This window comes from Rhinoderma darwinii, chromosome 6 (genome assembly GCF_050947455.1).
Source record: "Rhinoderma darwinii isolate aRhiDar2 chromosome 6, aRhiDar2.hap1, whole genome shotgun sequence".
Classification (NCBI taxonomy): Eukaryota; Metazoa; Chordata; class Amphibia; order Anura; family Rhinodermatidae; genus Rhinoderma; species Rhinoderma darwinii.
The window spans coordinates 47,117,024-47,134,803 of record NC_134692.1 but is presented as its reverse complement, the minus strand read 5'-3'; the positions used below and the strand labels follow the sequence as shown (position 1 = coordinate 47,134,803).

Below are 17,780 nucleotides of genomic sequence, written 5' to 3'. Positions count from 1 at the left end.
CGCTAGTGAAACACAGACAAACCGCTTCCGATTGTAATTAATAGGAAAAACGGCATTTAGTTCAGACGGGTCATTTTTTACTCTGCAGTTTTAAAAACCGGCGTGTAAAAAGACGCCGCATAAAAAGAAAGAGCATGTCATTTCTTGAGCCATTTTTGGAGCGTTTTTTCCATAGGATCAATTAAAAAATAGCTCCAAAAATGTTTTGAAAAAAAAAAGCCTCAAAAAAAAAAACTTTCTGCTTCAAAAACGGCTGAAAATCAGTGACTATTTTACCTTGAAAACATCTCTGTAATTTTCAGACGTTTTTAATTCTACGTGTGAACATGCCCTTATCCTGAGGGTATCATGGGTCACCAATGCCATACCATACATTTGTTTTACTTCAGTTGCTACCGGATCTGTATAATATAAGATGCCATGCAACAGATCATTAATTTTTTTTTCTACTTCAACTTGGGGAGAAAGCCTGTATGTCAGTTCTAGGCTGATTATATATATATATATATATATATATATATATATATATATATATAATCTATATATATATATATGTGGAAATAACTGGCACTGCAAGTTAATACAAATAAATATGTAAGGATGCACGAGCGCATGGCGACTTATTAGGAGCTCCGATACAAATTTCAATATTCTATATATATTCTTTTTTTGCATAAAAACTGTATGTACACACAACTTTAATGTTACTGTATGAGGGGGGAGAAAAAAAAAATCAACAACTTTTTGAAATAACGGAAAAATCTTATCTACAAAAAAAGTCACACACCATCATGAGTATTTCTATGGACTGCGACTGCCATTCTGTTTGTAACACTAGACAAAATTAGTCACGGATTTTATGAACGTTCTTTAGTTTATTGTAAAAGCGAGTGGCATATGTTGATTTCCAGCGAGAACGTTAAGGCTGGATTCACACGAGCATGTTACGTCCGTAATGGACGGAACGTATTTCGGCCGCAAGTCCCGAACCGAACACAGTGCAGGGAGCCGGGCTCCTAGCATCATAGTTATGTACGACGCTAGGAGTCCCTGCCTCGCTGCAGGACAACTTTCCTGTACTGTAATCATGTTTTCAGTACGGGACAGTAGTTTCACGGAGAGGCAGGGACTCCTAGCATCGTACATAACTATGATGCTAGGAGCCCGGCTCCCTGCAGTGTGTTCGGTCCGGTACTTGCGGCTGAAATACGTTCCTTCCTTTACGGACGTAACATGCTCGTGTGAACCCAGCCTTACAGCAAGGCTCGTAAACTACAATCCTTTAATAAAACAGTTATTAGGAGGACAACGCATGAATAGGACTGATCTACTATGAATGTAATGTTGAGCAGCACCTGTGAAGGAATCACCTGGTTCTGTTATCTAATGCTGGGATCCCAGGAGAAACTAACACCACTGTTCCAGGAGATGAGGTGTTCAGTTCTCTAGAGACAGACGTATAATTGGTCATGTTTGCTAAAGCAGAAGCACCGCCGGCTGTATTCAAAGGACGCTTCTGTGGAACGGCCTTCCAAAAACATACAAAGACCTTGAGACATTGGCCACAGAGGAAGGAAAATCACCTTTGCCATAGCAAATTACAGTACAATTTATCTTCTTCAACTACCAGACTGACCACAGACGGTTACTCAAAAATTGTGGTAGGTTTTATCGGACAGCCCTGGAACATTCGTCCTACATTAGAAGCTCTGGAGGCCTCATTAGAATTTCAGAAATTGAAAGTGTAAAACTGTAAAAACGTAATGCTTCCAGCAAAGAAGCGCTATCAATAGAACGGTTTTGCCGCAGTAAAAATAATTATCCAGCACACTTTCAATTTAAGTAAGTATTTAAGGCACAAGGAAATAATTACTTGACCAAAAACTAATGGAGCGATGAATATTTAAATCATATTTAACACTACATCTGAATTCATTATTATTTCATGTAATGCCAAGACATATGCTCAAGTCGCAGGGAAAAAAAAAAAAAAGTGCCAAAAACCACTTTAAAAAAATAAAATATTGGATATATCTAAGAATATCACTATGTAGAAGATACATTAAAGCACCCATTACCCTGTTTATTAACCTGCAGGCACAATGCCAGTTATAGATGTATGTCAGTGTACATAGATCACATGCAGGGGTAGAGTTTAGAAACCAAAAGGCATGGACTTTAAAAAAATGGTTCATCGAGGTTCATAGACTTTGGCCTCATGCACACGACCGTAGCAGCGGCTACAGAATGGTCGGCCGCGGAGTGTCATCCGCAATTCACGGACCATGCACACATTGAATTCAATGAGCCAATGAACGCACCGTGGAGCCCGGGCTGCAAAAAAAATAAATAGGACAAGTCATTTTAAAGGCTGAATTTGCGATCCGGGCTACTAAAAGTCAATGCACATCTTGTATGTGCACGGCCTATGATTGTGGACTGCCCGCGGATGACACTCCGCTGCCGCCCGTGCCATGATCACTGCCCGTGCACACGGCTGCGGTCCACGTGCATGAGGCCTAACAGAAAACACAAAAAGTTAGGCACTAGGAATATATTTTTTAGGTGCATTGGTTACAAATGACGAGCCCTGATCAAATGATTGACAGGGCATTGAGCTGGGAGAACATACATTTTGTCTGTAAATACCAACTAGCTAGCTGCCCAAATAAATCAAAACATGGAGGGTTAAGTAACACTTCACCCAGTACCAAGCTTAAGATGGGGGGTAGTGTATAACACTCATAGTACAATGAGAAGGAAAAACAGAAAATAACAACTTTAGTTATGATAAAAATACTGTCAGAACAGAGAAAAAGAATTTTTGTACATGTAAAGTTTTCTTTATTTTTGAATAAGAATAATCACCTTGCACATTTTTTATTAAAATTCTTACTGTAAAGGTGGCTTCACACGCAGCGGTTTTAGGAAACCGCTATAGCCAGATGTTAGCTTGAGGCCACCAAAAATACTATAAAAGATGCATGAACCGTTTCCCCAAAAAAAAAAAAAAAAAGTGCCTTTTTTGGGACAAAAAATTGTGTGCGAAGGAAGCCTAAAGGTTTTACTTTTAATAAACAGACTGGATATAAAACAACAACAGATGTGTGCAATACTATAGATTTCTACGATAGGCTCAGATTTTTGAGAAAAGGGAGCATAAGGCCCTGTTCACACAGTTTCTTTGCACTGATTTTGAGATGGAAACCGAAACAGAATTAGCATTAAAAACCGGCCGAAATTGCCCCCCATTGATTTCAATGGGAGGCAGAGGTTTTTTTTTCCCGGGCGGCTTTTAGCCGTTTGTGGGGGAAAAAAAGCGGCATGTTCTTTCTTGCCGCGGTTTCTGCCTCTGACCTCCCATTAAAATCAATAGGAGGCAGAAAAAAAAAACAAAAAAAACTGCAGCGCTCGTTTTCAAGCATTTTTTGCCTGTGGTCCTTGCTTTAGCTTCAATGGCCACAGGCAAAAAAGCAAAAACTGAAAAGGGCAAAATGTGCCTCAAAATTCCTGAAGGAATTCGGAGACAGATTTTTTCTGTGTGAACAGGGCCTAAGGGTGAGCAGCATGGCAGAGAAAGCAGGAAAATCTATGGGTATGTTCATACTTCAAACATTTGTTGCAGAAACGTCCACGATAGATCCGTACATTTGAAGATTTGTAAAAATCCACGCACATGCTGCTGAAACCGCTCCATTTACAATCTGTCTTTCAAAGGGTATGTTCACATGTGGCCGATTTTCTGCAACTGAAAGTCTGTTCTGTACACCTAAATTTTAGAGGTACAGAACAGACTTTCAGTTGCAGATATTTCTGCAGAAAATCGGCCACATGTGAACATCCCCTTTGTAAGACAAGATGACTCCGCTTTATCTCACTGATACACGCAAGTAATCTTAGCAGAGAAAAAAACAAAAATGAAACATTTATTTTTTTTTTTTAAAGTTGCAGGACTTTTACAAACCTATTAAAATAAAAGCATCCAGAAGTAGAAAACGAATTTAAGCAGTTACCAGATATGCTGGTTAAATCAGAACATTGCTCTGCCCAACATTAATGGGAAACTTTAATTAACTGAAAAATATTAAATTTTAATGATAATTATATCACATGTATTAGAAAATTTATTTTACATTTAAGGTTTCTTATATTAAATCGAAGAAAACTTTGGAAAGACACTATTAGGCCTACTTGACACACTATTATTTTTCAGAGTTTTTAAATGCTAAATGAACCAAATAAATGAATTTAAAGCATTATCATGGCATTTTTTATTTCTAAGCGGTTGTTGTGACGTTTTTGTTGTTTGTTTTTTTTCGAAACATGCAAGATGCGTTTTTTCATACGTTTTTCAAGTCCTATAGAGGTCATTATAATTATATATATATATATATATATATATATATATATATATATATAATCCAAAAATCAGGCAGCACTCCAAGGTATAAGCAAAGTAGTAAAAGGTGCTTTATTGGTCCATATACACACAACATTTCAGCTCAACACAGGAGCTTGAGAAAGGCAGGTCGGCACCCATTCATGATTCACAAAGCTGTGCGGCTGACATTGTATTTGGACTTATTTATTTATATATATATATATATATATATATATATATATATTTTATTTTAATTTTTTTTAAAAAGGGGCTTTAAAAAATGCCAATGAAAATGTAACGAAAGATGCAGCAAAACCGCTGTGTGTGAATCCAGCCTTAGACATGTTTTATGTTCTGAAACAGTCACCCAACAAAATAGAAGAGGTAATCTGAACTCAGAAAAATATTTTTTTGCTTTTTCTAAACAGATGAAATCTATTAAGAGATATTGTTAACTTACTGCTTGCCATGTGGCTCGGGGAGGAATGCTGCCCATTGGGTGTGCAGGAGGTCAAATCTATAGCCATATTGGAGTGGTCCCTCTCGGGCACAAGCTCATTATCACCTGGTTGAGGAAAAAAAAAAAAAAAAAACAGACCTGTTAAAAATCCGCCTCTGGGGAAAGAGCCTGACAAACGTCAGGAATGTAACAACCAAGAGACCAGAATTACTGCTCAGAGAGAACTCCGGAGGAAAAGTTACGGAGATGTTTAACCCTACAGATATAGCAGATCTGCAATAGACATATGTAGCACCGCCACAGTTGTCCTGTGGCATAACACATTACGATATCACAATGAGTGATCTAAATTTTACATAGGACTGCAGTACTGTTATGCCTATGCAAAGTGACGCAGCCTCAGAGAGATAAAGAACACATTTATCTCTGCTACACCGATGGAGAACCACGATTGGGCAGCTAGTACATTGAGAGACCACATGGGGTAATCATATCGCACAGCAGCATCAATGTGACGGAGCTGAGAGTAGTAGTCCAACAATACTACAGATTCCAATAAGTCAGTAATTATTTCAAAAAATAAAAAAAAAAACATTGTTACTTCTCACAATTTTATTATTGGCTGAAATAGGCATTTCGTTATTCTGATACCATCTACCACTATTTTGCAAGAGTTTTTCAAACAGAACTTGCAAAATTAGAAGTCGAAGATCTGCGGTCTGAGCACAAACACCAGTGTCCATCCAAAAAACAAACTCCTGAGGAATCACATCTGCAACAGGATCCATTTCTTCATAGAATGTTTTCTTCCAAAGTCTTAACATGTTCTTTCCTGTGGATGCAATTCCCAGCTAGAAGGGCATTCCATTGCTTAGGGATTTTATGACTTACAAGTAAAGAATTATTACTAGTATGAGCCATGGAAGCATCCAAAAGTAAAAAATACAAGCAACAACTTATGGATTCTGAAACGGATTCACCCATAAACAATTCAAACAACGTAACACACACTTCAAAACTAAGATGCACAAAACACGGTAGACCAATCCTGTAGCTAAACGGACTATTTTTAGTGACCAGTCAGTAAGAACTTATTAACTCACAGACCGTGATAGAAAATAAACCAAAAAGTAATTATCCAGGAACAAATTATTGGCACAATGGCGATCTGGATCCTGCAATTTACCATATCGTAACAATGACAAAGGACATAGATGGTCAGTAGAGAACTAAACATCTAGAGGGGAATGTATGGACTGGCATAAGAGACTGACATCTGGAACATTCACAAGTGATGATCTATATACATATCCTAGATCTATAGTCAAGCCTCAATTGACAAAATGACCTTGTAGCTACAATTCTCAATATTGGTGCTTAGGTACCAAACTTTAACAATGAGCATATCAGAAAGTTAGGGATTTAAAGGGGTACATAGATGAAAGACATTGATGACATATCCATAGGTTATGCCATAAATATTTGATATGTGGGGGGGTCCTTTCTCTGGCTCTCCCACTTAAAAGGGGAAGAGGATTCTGTGACCCACACCCCATTAAGCTGCAGGACCAGCCAGACATGCCATAAACATCTTTTGTTGGAATACCCCTTTAAGCACGTTAACAAATTACTGATGGGTTCCTAATGTTTTATGCATCATTTTTTTCTTTATTACGATAGATATATCCATTTTGCTATATGCGATCTAGGAGTCCCATCAAGGCTTTTAAATAGTATAGTCCTCTGGTATACACAAGCCATAAACCTCAGCGCATTAACACCATCTACAGAACTGGATCAACTTCTAATAATATAATTCATATAAGAAAAGTTATTCCTTAATAATGTCAGCAAGATACGAGTGCGAAGACCCCAAGTACAGAAAGCAGATTGTAAGTTCTCCATCGGAGTATGCAACATTTCATCAAGGCATGCAAGAATAACTCTGATAAACCAATAAAAGTTGGTGGCCCAAATTATTATTACATTAGCGGTATATTCCCTGAAGGGATGACAAGGAGCAGTTTCATAGACAGAAGGCCTCATATCACTTCCGAGCTTGTGGACGATGGACACCGGTTACTAAGGTTAAGGGCTACAATGAAACCACTAAACAGTTTCATAGGTCACAATGATAGTTACATGAATTTATGTTGTCAGTGAGTTTCTACTGCTGTTTACGGAACTTGTGCAGCATAGAAATGATGATTCTCGGTACGGAAAGTGTGGATATTACCAGTCATCTTGACTTGCTCTTGCACCATTTATAGTAAACGAATAGCTAAGGCCTAGTTTCCATTACGTTACACTATTTATGATGACCGCAATGGAAGAACTACTGTCCTTTGGGCATCCTGTACGAATTCTTTCCTCTTTTGTAAAAACTACCAGAACCACTAGCAGCGGGTGATTTAAGAAGCCAAAATAGTGCAGCGAGTGTACGCCAACAAACCAGTAACGTGAACTGGGCCGAACTGCTTACTATTATTACAATTCACAGCACTGCTGAATACTTTGAGGCTCTTAGTAATACTTTGAGGCTCTTTGATGACCCTTGGCATGTATGCCATCCTATATTAGGTCTACACAGCACTGGACAAGGGTGGCTAATGTTTTCTTCCGTGCCAAGCAAAGGTAGTACAGTAATTTTCTAACTGGTGAATTAATGCCATGTTTACAATGTGCAGTTCCATATTCTTTTGTGAACATCTAGATCACTTTTAACCCATATTAAAAATACATAGGTCTCTGGGACAGATGACAAACGCTACACAACAATCACACAAGATGACCCAATGAACCATACAACAAACACATTCAGTGATATTAAAGACTAGAAGTGTTGTGAACTTACTAATGCAGCGTCCATTACAATTGGGTCTTAGAGCGCTTGTCTCGTGGACTGCTCTGGAGGGGGGGGGATATTTCCCCGTATGTCATCTATGGACAATGAATATATACAGTACCGAGAGGATTATATCGGAAGATTATATTATGATATACCCCATTATCAGTGAACCCCTTTAAAAACCAAGTTCAAAATATAGGAGCAGAGTTCAAAGGTAAAACATGAGAGAAGAACTGAGACTACTAATAGTGGCAATAGCTTAATGTTATCGGATACTAACAAGTGGTTTATTGAAATAATACTTTCAGATGATCCGTGAAGTCAAATCATTAAAATGGGTGCAGGTAAAATGTGAAATATGAACTTCATCTCACATCTGACTCTGAGCTGATGGCACAGCGCTAAATAGGAGAAAGCATCCTTGTGCCAAGTACATGGCAATCACTGTTACCATACAGCATACCCTACATACAGCATGGTATACAGAAAATTGTGCTGTACCACTGCTTATAAGATCCCGTTCTGCAAACAAAGCCCCTTTTACAAAATAGCAATGGTTAGCAAAAAGTGATAAAATGCCATCTGTAAATGTCAGAATTCTACTTGCTCTACTAAATAAGATGTCATTATGTCTGTAGTTATGGACATAAACAAGCAATAAAGACGAAATCTCTTAAAAAAAAATGGTTATCATCTAAAGTTATGGGCAACATAATACAGACTGCCAAACTCTAGTTGGGCACTGGTAAATCTCACCCAGTTGGACTTCTTGGAGATACATCTACACATAGGAGAGCCAGAATTCAGGCGGCAGAAGAGTACCCCACTCCTCAACCAACCAAATCGGACTCCTCACGTTAAATAGCTAGTAACAGGTGTATGCATAATAGATACCTCCTGCATGAAGACATAAGATACAAACAAATGGAGAGTTCAACCAAGATTGATTTTAACCTTGAAACGTTAACAGAACGAGAATAACGAAGGTCACTGTGGCTGAAGCCCTCTCAAAATCCCAAATAATATGAAGACATGTCCTTTTAAAATATAGAAAGAAAGAAGAAAAGAAAAGAAAAGAAAGAAAGGAAAGAAAGGAAAGAAAAGAAAGAAAGGAAAGAAAGGAAAGAAAGGAAAGAAAGGAAAGAAAGGAAAGAAAGGAAAGAAAGGAAAGAAAGGAAAGAAAGGAAAGAAAGGAAAGAAAGGAAAGAAAGGAAAGAAAGGAAAGAAAGGAAAGAAAGGAAAGAAAGGAAAGAAAGGAAAGAAAGGAAAGAAAGGAAAGAAAGGAAAGAAAGGAAAGAAAGGAAAGAAAGGAAAGAAAGGAAAGAAAGGAAAGAAAGGAAAGAAAGGAAAGAAAGGAAAGAAAGGAAAGAAAGGAAAGAAAGGAAAGAAAGGAAAGAAAGGAAAGAAAGGAAAGAAAGGAAAGAAAGAAAGAAAGAAAGAAAGAAAGAAAGAAAGAAAGAAAGAAAGAAAGAAAGAAAGAAAGAAAGAAAGAAAGAAAGAAAGAAAGAAAGAAAGAAAGAAAGAAAGAAAGAAAGAAAGAAAGAAAGAAAGAAAGAAAGAAAGAAAGAAAGAAAGAAAGAAAGAAAGAAAGAAAGAAAGAAAGAAAGAAAGAAAGAAAGAAAGAAAGAAAGAAAGAAAGAAAGAAAGAAAGAAAGAAAGAAAGAAAGAAAGAAAGAAAGAAAGAAAGAAAGAAAGAAAGAAAGAAAGAAAGAAAGAAAGAAAGAAAGAAAGAAAGAAAGAAAGAAAGAAAGAAAGAAAGAAAGAAAGAAATCCAAGTACATAAAAGTCACAGGACATAACACCATTATGAAATTGGCACTTACTAGTTACGTATCCATCGGATCTCCCTGTTTCCATAGTCAAAGAGCGATGCTGAAACATACAAAAATAGGACATCTTAAAAAAAAATAAAAAAAAATGTAAAAATATATATATTTTTTAACAGATACTAAATGTCTCAAATTAACAAACTAATTACATGTGACTGCTGTACTGTATATAGACCCGGACCACCAGCAGATTTCCAGCACTTCATCTTTTTGTGATGTACAATTCCAGCATGGTCTATCTGCTTCAAGGTTTTTGAAAACCGACCCTCTTCCATGAAAGCCCTGCTGGCGGCCTCCAAGAATTGCATAGCTATCTATTTAGATAGGCAGGTAACTAAATTAAGTTCTTTTTCAATAACACATTTAATTGAAAGCTTATTTTCCTTTGATAATATTATATCCCATCAAACGATCAGAAACACCACAGCTAGTTATAGTCAAAGATGTAACTAGCAGACGCGGAACTAAAAGTAGCGTAAGACCATTAATGTGAGAGTCTCTATAAGAATGCAGCATAAATAAATGTACCTATGTCCTCCCTGTCAGCCGAGTGCCGTCACACGCTAGTATCTTCCGGTGTTATGTGACTTAACCCCTTTGAAGCCAACAAAAAAAATCCACCACTCCACGCAGCGCGCCATAGGTTACTATGATATCAAAGGACTGATGACATCATGCAATTACAACTATGTTTACCAATTAATATACATGGAGATCCACACGGATTTCAAGGAAAACATCACATTTCATGGTCTTACAAAAAAATTTAAATAGAAGTTTTTCATTTCAGCAAGTTGTTCTTGCCAAGTCCTTGATAGATTACTGCAATTGCTGTCAGTCGTTCTTAAGCATAGGCTCCAATATAAAAACCAGCCAAAAATAAGAAAAATGTAAAAGTAAAGCAAATGCCACTTATCTAACATGAAAAAAAGATGAAGATCTACTTTTCTTTGTGGGGTCTGGATTTCTGCTACAACATACAAGATGCAGATCTACAAGCAAATAAATTGATCTTACCTTCTAGTGCTCACACAAAATTATACTCTATATTGTATCATCTATACATGGTAAATCAGCCAGCCTCGTCCACTAGAACAATGCATTGTGTAGAATATGTGATGGACATGGAAATGGTGGAGGATTAAATAATATATGGGCTATTGTACATAGAGCAGAAACCTGCTGGGTACAATCCATAGAACAGAATGACCATGTGGTCAGCCGGTGATTGCTTCCTGGGCTCGTTCTGATCTCTTGGACATTACATTAAATATAACGTCTGCAGGACGGCTCTGGCCATCTTAACTCTTTGAAAACAAAGTTAGGAGGTATAAGTATAATATGTGTCTAAAGAAAAAAAAAATCTGAATAATCTTTTCAATGCAACTTTGTAAAGGTTTATACTTATATACTACTTTCCGAAAAGGCTCTTCAATTGCTCAAACAATTCCAGATGAACCCCCTGAAGTGGAAGCGAATGGTACTGTCAAAATAGGGATCGCTACTTAAGCAATTTTCTACTAATTTCTTTAAGATTTACCAGTGCACTTTATAGACTATTAGGAGATAAAAACAGAATAGAAGACTATCTACATAGCATAAATCATACAGAAAGTGGAGAACTTCCAGCATATAGATCCACACATGCACTTGTGGGCGGTCAATCTACTACAACAACCTAATATCAACTGCCGTAATACTCAAAACCTGCATGTCAACTGACAAAAAGAGTTCACAGGGAAAAAAAATAAATAATATTATTTCTTTTTAAAAATATTTAGCTTCTAATGAAAATAATAAAACAAAAAGGCAGAAATTGATAAATATATAAAAATACATAAACACGCTGGCCACCAGTCAGGACCAAGACCTTAGATCATGGGGTATGAAGAGGAATTTTCTTGTCACCTCTTCCCTTTTGCTCTTCGCTTCCAAATCGTTCCAGCACTGCCAGTTAAATTATTCACAACCAGCCATTTCAGTATTGATCCATCAAGTATATTTAGCTCCTGCTCCTGGAATTTCTGAATTACTTACTGGAAAGTGGGCAGCTTTAAGTCTTGTCTCCAAATCACTTCCCAAAAAAGTAAAAAAAAAAATAAAAAAAAAAAGTCTATAACTCTATCTGATGCATGTATTATAGGAGAACTTTTCCCCTTTCTCGTCACTTTTTCCTTGTCACACAGATCAAATTGCCTGCACACGCAGCAGATATCACGATTGTTTTAACATGCTACAGACCCACCATGACAAAGAAGAAAGTGTCTGCAGCACTTCTCAATGTAGAAAATTCAACAGGTTTGAAGCTTCAGTTGCTTAGGACACGTCTGTCACATAGAAGCCCAGAGAGTGATAAAAATCAGGAACTAACACTAAATTGGGGCAACCGAGATAAGAGGGAGAAAGGGCATGACACAGTGACTGTCCCCAAGTAGAGATGGCAAACAGATAATAGGTTTCCAAGACCGTGTAGGAATAACTAATCAGTTAATAGTCAAATGTCAGAGTAGGTGCCACAAAGGCGTAATTATTACCCATTACTTCTATGGCACCAACCTATGCCACAGCGTTCTATGGAGAAAGGATTGGTTAAACCTGCCCTCTACTGTAAAACGCAAGGGGATCATACATGCAAAGTGACTTCTAGACATCAGTTTGCTTTCCCAGGGAAAATGGTTCAATTTTATCCCAACCACGGGACCTATGTATAAAAAGGTCTCACAATGTAAGAAAAAGAAGTCTCACAGACCAGGTATTTGCCATCATACAAGTCTGACAACACATAAATGCTTTATGCATATACCACACAATGACTGACCCGTCTTAAAAAGTGTCAGCACAACAGAAAAGAGAAAAAAAAAATCTCTAACTTTTTTTTATCTGGTACGAGTGTATGCATCACTTTTAAAAACTGAATTCGTTTTCCACCACCGATATATATGAGCCACACGATCTGCAGTCAATGGACTATAATAACACACATGTAGCAGAGCCAAATAGATCAGATGTAGCAGGACTGAACTGTTTTTGATATTACGATGTGTTACCGGTTGTCCTGCAGGTAAACCGGTTATCTCAGAGGTAGACAAACTACTATAGACCTAGCCAGTATATCCACCCAAGGGGCCAAATTGACTTTTCTTCTTACACATATCACAGAAGACACCACTAAAATTCAACTTTTACTCATAGTCTTGTGTTTGGTACATCAGCTAAATTGATATATTTTGGTTTCGGTGATATAATCTTGCACACTGCAGAAATATCGACAAAATCAGCTCTGCTACATCTGTATCACAGTACCCTTATTGATCATATTCATACAGACATTTATACACAAACACACATTAACCTATATTGGAGCACACTGCCATTACAGAAGAAATACTAATAACCCAATGTAAAACAGTGTGCGTGTGTGTCACAAGAGTATAAAGATGTCACTACCTCATGTGTGGGGCTGGCCCATTGATTTCTGTTAGCAGGTGAAGAGTAACAGAGCAGTCCTGGATGTGGGGTGTTGAGGAGCAGGACAGTCTTGAGGATAGTGGTAGTGATGAGTCCCAGGATGAGGAGAGCTCAGTGCAGGAGCAGTGAGGAGGAGTGTGATGTAGTGTAGAGCAGTTGGGGTAAACTAGTGAAGAAAGTTAGGAATGTCACGTACTTTCAGGAAAGCAAGAGGGAGAGGGAGGTCATCGCTCCAGCAATGAGATTAACAAGAAACAAAACTGGATCCACCGGTTATTTCTGAAGCAGCTGAGAAAGAAACCAGGAGAAGAAAAGGGGAGGAAAGGGGAGGAGGTAGGAGGCGAAAAAAAAAAGTGCAAGGAAGGAAACAGGGAAAGACAAGGTGGGTGGGATGAGACACCAAGATCAATGCCATCACATTCTAAGAACCTCATGAGATCCTTAGGTGGTGAGAACAGCAGTGGCACCAGTCATGGCATAAGAATAACCAATGGAGGGTACCCATGTTCTGTAAGGGAATAGATGGCTGTTCATGTCATGTGTCTACAACATGTGGCTCTCCAGCTGTTGTAAAACTAACTCCCAGCATTCAGTTGCCACGGCATGCTGGAAGTTGTAGTTTTGCAACAGCCGAAAAGCCAAAGCAGAGAAGTGAACGCTCATTCGGCTCCTTCAATGGTCAACTATATGTAAGGTGTCGCTAATAACTCCATCATCACTAGTGCTCCGCCAAGTTATGTCACACCATGGCAAGATCACATTATTAGCATTGTGATCAATGCCATCATCACATTGCCACATATGCATGTCCAAGTATCGCCAGCATCCCCCATAAAGAATAAAAATACCCGTTGTCCTATTGATACATCTGTTAAAAGGTCTATTCACCCCTTTATTTTCTATATCCTTTGCTGGGAAAGCTGTAGGACAAGTAATATGGCTATTGCAGCGCCTACTTTAGCTGCCACTCAACTGTGCCAGAGCCCTGAACGGCATATCTACCTAGGTATGGATCAATACATTTCCGTAATCAAGTATTTCCGCATAACTAGGGAGATATGGCATTCAATGGTCTGGGAAAGTTGGGTAGGTCGTCACAGTATAGATCCAGATAGATAGGCAAGTAGTCAAAAACCTTTCCACTGACATTTTCAGCAGTGCCCCAAGTCTGCCCATTAAAATCCCATTTGTATGCCGCCAACATTTCACAGTAAAACAATCTGCAACGATTCCCATATAACATCAGAAATGAGAAAAACTCTAAACCACTAATGCCATAAATCGTATTGTCCCATCATTCCTCATATCACAGGCAGAGTTGTCATAGTATCACATCACTAATCACACATTAGTGTCAGCAGCATCATCACAACAACATACTTTGTCACATCATTCACCTCCGGCGTACATGACTTCCAGTGTCCCGCACAATTATAAAGATTGTGTCACCTTCCCCATTGTCACATCCAGACAATAGTCATGCCAATTTAGTTGCACCTCTGTACTAAATTGCACAATTTGTGAGACGCAAAGAAAACAAAATGCAGAAAGAATTTTAAGAACATTTGCTTAGTAAATGGGGACCACAGTAGTCTCATCATTGTGGCCATTCACTATATTTAAGGGAGTCACATCATAGGATTCAGGTCATGTGTCCTGCCTGTGGCCAGTGTTGCATGGCTGAGGTTGGGGTGTAGGCCTGGCCTAGGATTTCATCCCCCCGCTTTACATTATGGCACCTGTCACACAATATTCCACAACAAAACACTGAAAGTATCACCCTGGTCAACACGATATTCGTCACTTACATTATTATATTGTACTGAGACCCCCGTCACAATATGTTTCCACTCCCTCCCTCATCCCACAGCCTCCCAATATATTTAAATCAGACCTGCACATGTATTAGGATTTCGTGCAGAAACACCCCTTCAGATGAATGAAACAGATTTTCAGTCAAAGAAATTTCAGATTTTTGTGCCAAAACTAGAAGTGGTTTCAAAAGGAATGGGAAATATAAAGAAAGAACTTCTCCTTCTCCTTCCTCCTGGATCCGTTTCAGGCTTTGGCTCAAATATCTGCAACAAAATCTGCACCAAATATACGATGTGTGAATCTAGCCTTAGAGGTGCAAGTGGCCACAGACAACGGCGCTGTCCTGGACGTTACGCATATTGGTAAATGCCAAGCTTCTTGAAGGTAGAACTGGAAGTAAGGGTTCCTTGGGAGCGAAAATAATTCTCAGGGTTTCCCCACGGTAAGAAGGTTAAGAATGACTCCATTAGACACTGGCACACGAATACGCATACAACGGCCCTGAGCTGGCCTATACAGGCGCGATCGCTGCGCTACTTGTACGCCACGCTACCGAAAGTGTAAAAAAGGAGAATGATGACAAAGTGATTGTTATCTAGGAACACTGACAGAAATGACACCACACACTGCGGACAGGTTCACGCACCCAAATATGTCAGACATGGAAACCCCCCAATCCATCACCAGGTCCTACTGGAGCATTATTATATCCAACACTAAGCAACGAAATGACCCCTGCAATACAACAATGGGGACAGGCAGACAGGACATGCACGGGGGACAGGCAAACAGGACAGGCACAGGGGGCAGGCAGGCAGACATGCTAAGCACGGTTGACAGGCAAGTTAAAAAGTAGAGGCAAGCAGCAGAACAAGCAGGTGGACAGCAGGGTAACAGGCAGACATAACACGCATGGGACCAGGTACGGTGACAGGCGGGGGCAGGGTGACAGGCAGGAGGCTGGGAAGATGACAAGGGAAAAACACTGACAGACAGCGGACATGACAGGCAGGGTGACAGCTCCCTCCCTCCTTCTATCAACAAGTCGGCAGCGCACTGACACCGTGATAGACAATAACAAGTTTGTGCCCCCTCCCATCCCCTCCTCCGTCACCTGCAGAACAGAGCACACGACTGCCATTACCTTAGCAGGGCATGCGGGGCCACACTGCCATCCCTGGGTAGGTGGCTGCCCGCTGCCTCCTTGTGCTCTGCAGCTGCTTTGGACACTAAGGCAGTAGTGAGGGTAATCCAGCTCCTACTTCCTCCATGATCAGTACAGAGCCAGGCAGGGGTTAGCCCGGGACAGCTGGTCAAACCCAGAGAAACGGATCAAGCAGGCAGCAGCCAGCCTCCCCAGACACACGGCCAATAAATACAGGCTGGCAGCTCCAGGCGCTCGGCAATCGATTACAGGACAGTGCACTTGATCCGCTGCTCTGAATGTCTCCAGTGATCTTAGCAGCAAGGGGTGGATCCAGGACACAGTATCCCCGGGATGTGCAGTCCCTGCGCCCACTGACGCTGTGCCCGGCTCTTGTGCCGGAATGGACGTACAGCCTGGGTTTCTCCCACTGAGAACAGGAGTACAGCCGGGCATGACACCTGTGAGCGGAGCTGTCGCAACACGAGTGCTGCCTTAACCCCTTATACGCTGAAGTGTTAGCAGGGGAAACCGTTAACAAGCAGCCCCCCCGTCCTTAATGAGATCATATAGTAACACCATCAACTTTAACTTCACGACGTGTCGTATTTGAAATCATTAATATTCTATCGAGCTGGCTTATGATATCTAGCCGGGTGACAACCATTGTGTCCGTCATCACAGCTCCCAAACGTGTTGTCACTCAGCTTTTCTAGAAGGGCACATCCGCCTACCTGTGTAGCTGTACATCCCTGACTGATGTATCCAAGTACAGGCAAATCTACCATTCAGTTCTTAGGTGACAACTTCTGTGGGGGCTTCAGTGATAGATATAATAGTTGTCACCCAGTTCCCTCAGTAACAAATATAACTAAGAAATGGCTGAAAATAATAATCACCAACGAACTCCAGACTTATATTATTCTATTCAGCCTTAGTTATGTCAGTCTTTGAGAAAGTTGGATGACAACCATTATGGCCATCATTATAGCTCTCACAAAGGTTGTTACCCCTCTTTACCAGTCTACTATCCACTGTGAGCTAAACTGCCTGGACTCCACTATAAGGCTGGGTTCACACACCCTATTTACGGACGTAATTCGGGCGTTTTAGCCCCGAATTACGTCCGAAAATATGGCTCCAAAGCGTCGGCACACATCTGCCCATTCATTTGAATGGGTTTTACGATGTACTGTGCCGACGTAAAAAAGACGCCCGCGTCAAAGAAGTGCCTGTCACTTCTTGAGACGTAATTGGAGCCGTTTTCCATTGACATCATGGAAAAACAGCTCCAATTACGTCCGTAATGGACGCTGCGAAAAGCGCCTGCACTTGCCATTACGTCTGAAATGCCAGAGCTGTTTTCTCCTGAAAACAGCACCGTAATTTCAGCCGTAACGGAGGCTGCCGTGTGAACATACCCTAATACAATGTAACAGCCTGGACTCCACCATAATACAATGTAACAGCCTGGACTCCACCATAATACAATGTAACAGCCTGGGCTCCACTATAAGGGTATGTTCACACGTACACGTCCGATACGCCTGAAATTACGGAGCTGTTTTCAGGAGAAAACAGCTCCGTAATTTCAGACGTAATGGCATGTGCAGGCGTTTTTCGCTGCGTCCACTACGGCCGTAATTGGAGCTGTTTTTCTATGGAGTCAATGGAAAACGGCTCCAATTACGTCCCAAGAAGTGACAGGCACTTTGACGCGGGCGTCTTTTTTCGCTGCGGGACAACTGTCTCGTACTGTAATCATGTTTTCAGTATGGGACAGTAGTTCCACGAAGAGGCAGGGACTCCTAGCATCGTACATAACTATGATGCTA

At 40.0% G+C, this 17,780-nt stretch overlaps 1 protein-coding gene across 3 annotated transcripts in view; it reads right to left on the bottom strand.

The window, feature by feature from the left end:
* Nucleotides 1-16,119, bottom strand: part of IKZF2 (IKAROS family zinc finger 2) — a 77,147-nt gene extending 61,028 nt beyond the window's left edge. For all 3 annotated transcript variants that reach the window (XM_075829646.1, XM_075829648.1, XM_075829647.1), the window contains exons 1-3: nucleotides 15,946-16,119; nucleotides 9,513-9,561; nucleotides 4,842-4,946 (exon numbers count right to left, since the gene is read on the bottom strand). In XM_075829646.1, coding sequence (XP_075685761.1) covers nucleotides 4,842-4,946; nucleotides 9,513-9,546 — 139 coding nt within the window. In that variant the 5' untranslated portion in view covers nucleotides 9,547-9,561; nucleotides 15,946-16,119. The remainder of the gene's footprint in view (nucleotides 1-4,841; nucleotides 4,947-9,512; nucleotides 9,562-15,945) is intronic.
* Nucleotides 16,120-17,780: the final 1,661 nt, after the last annotated feature.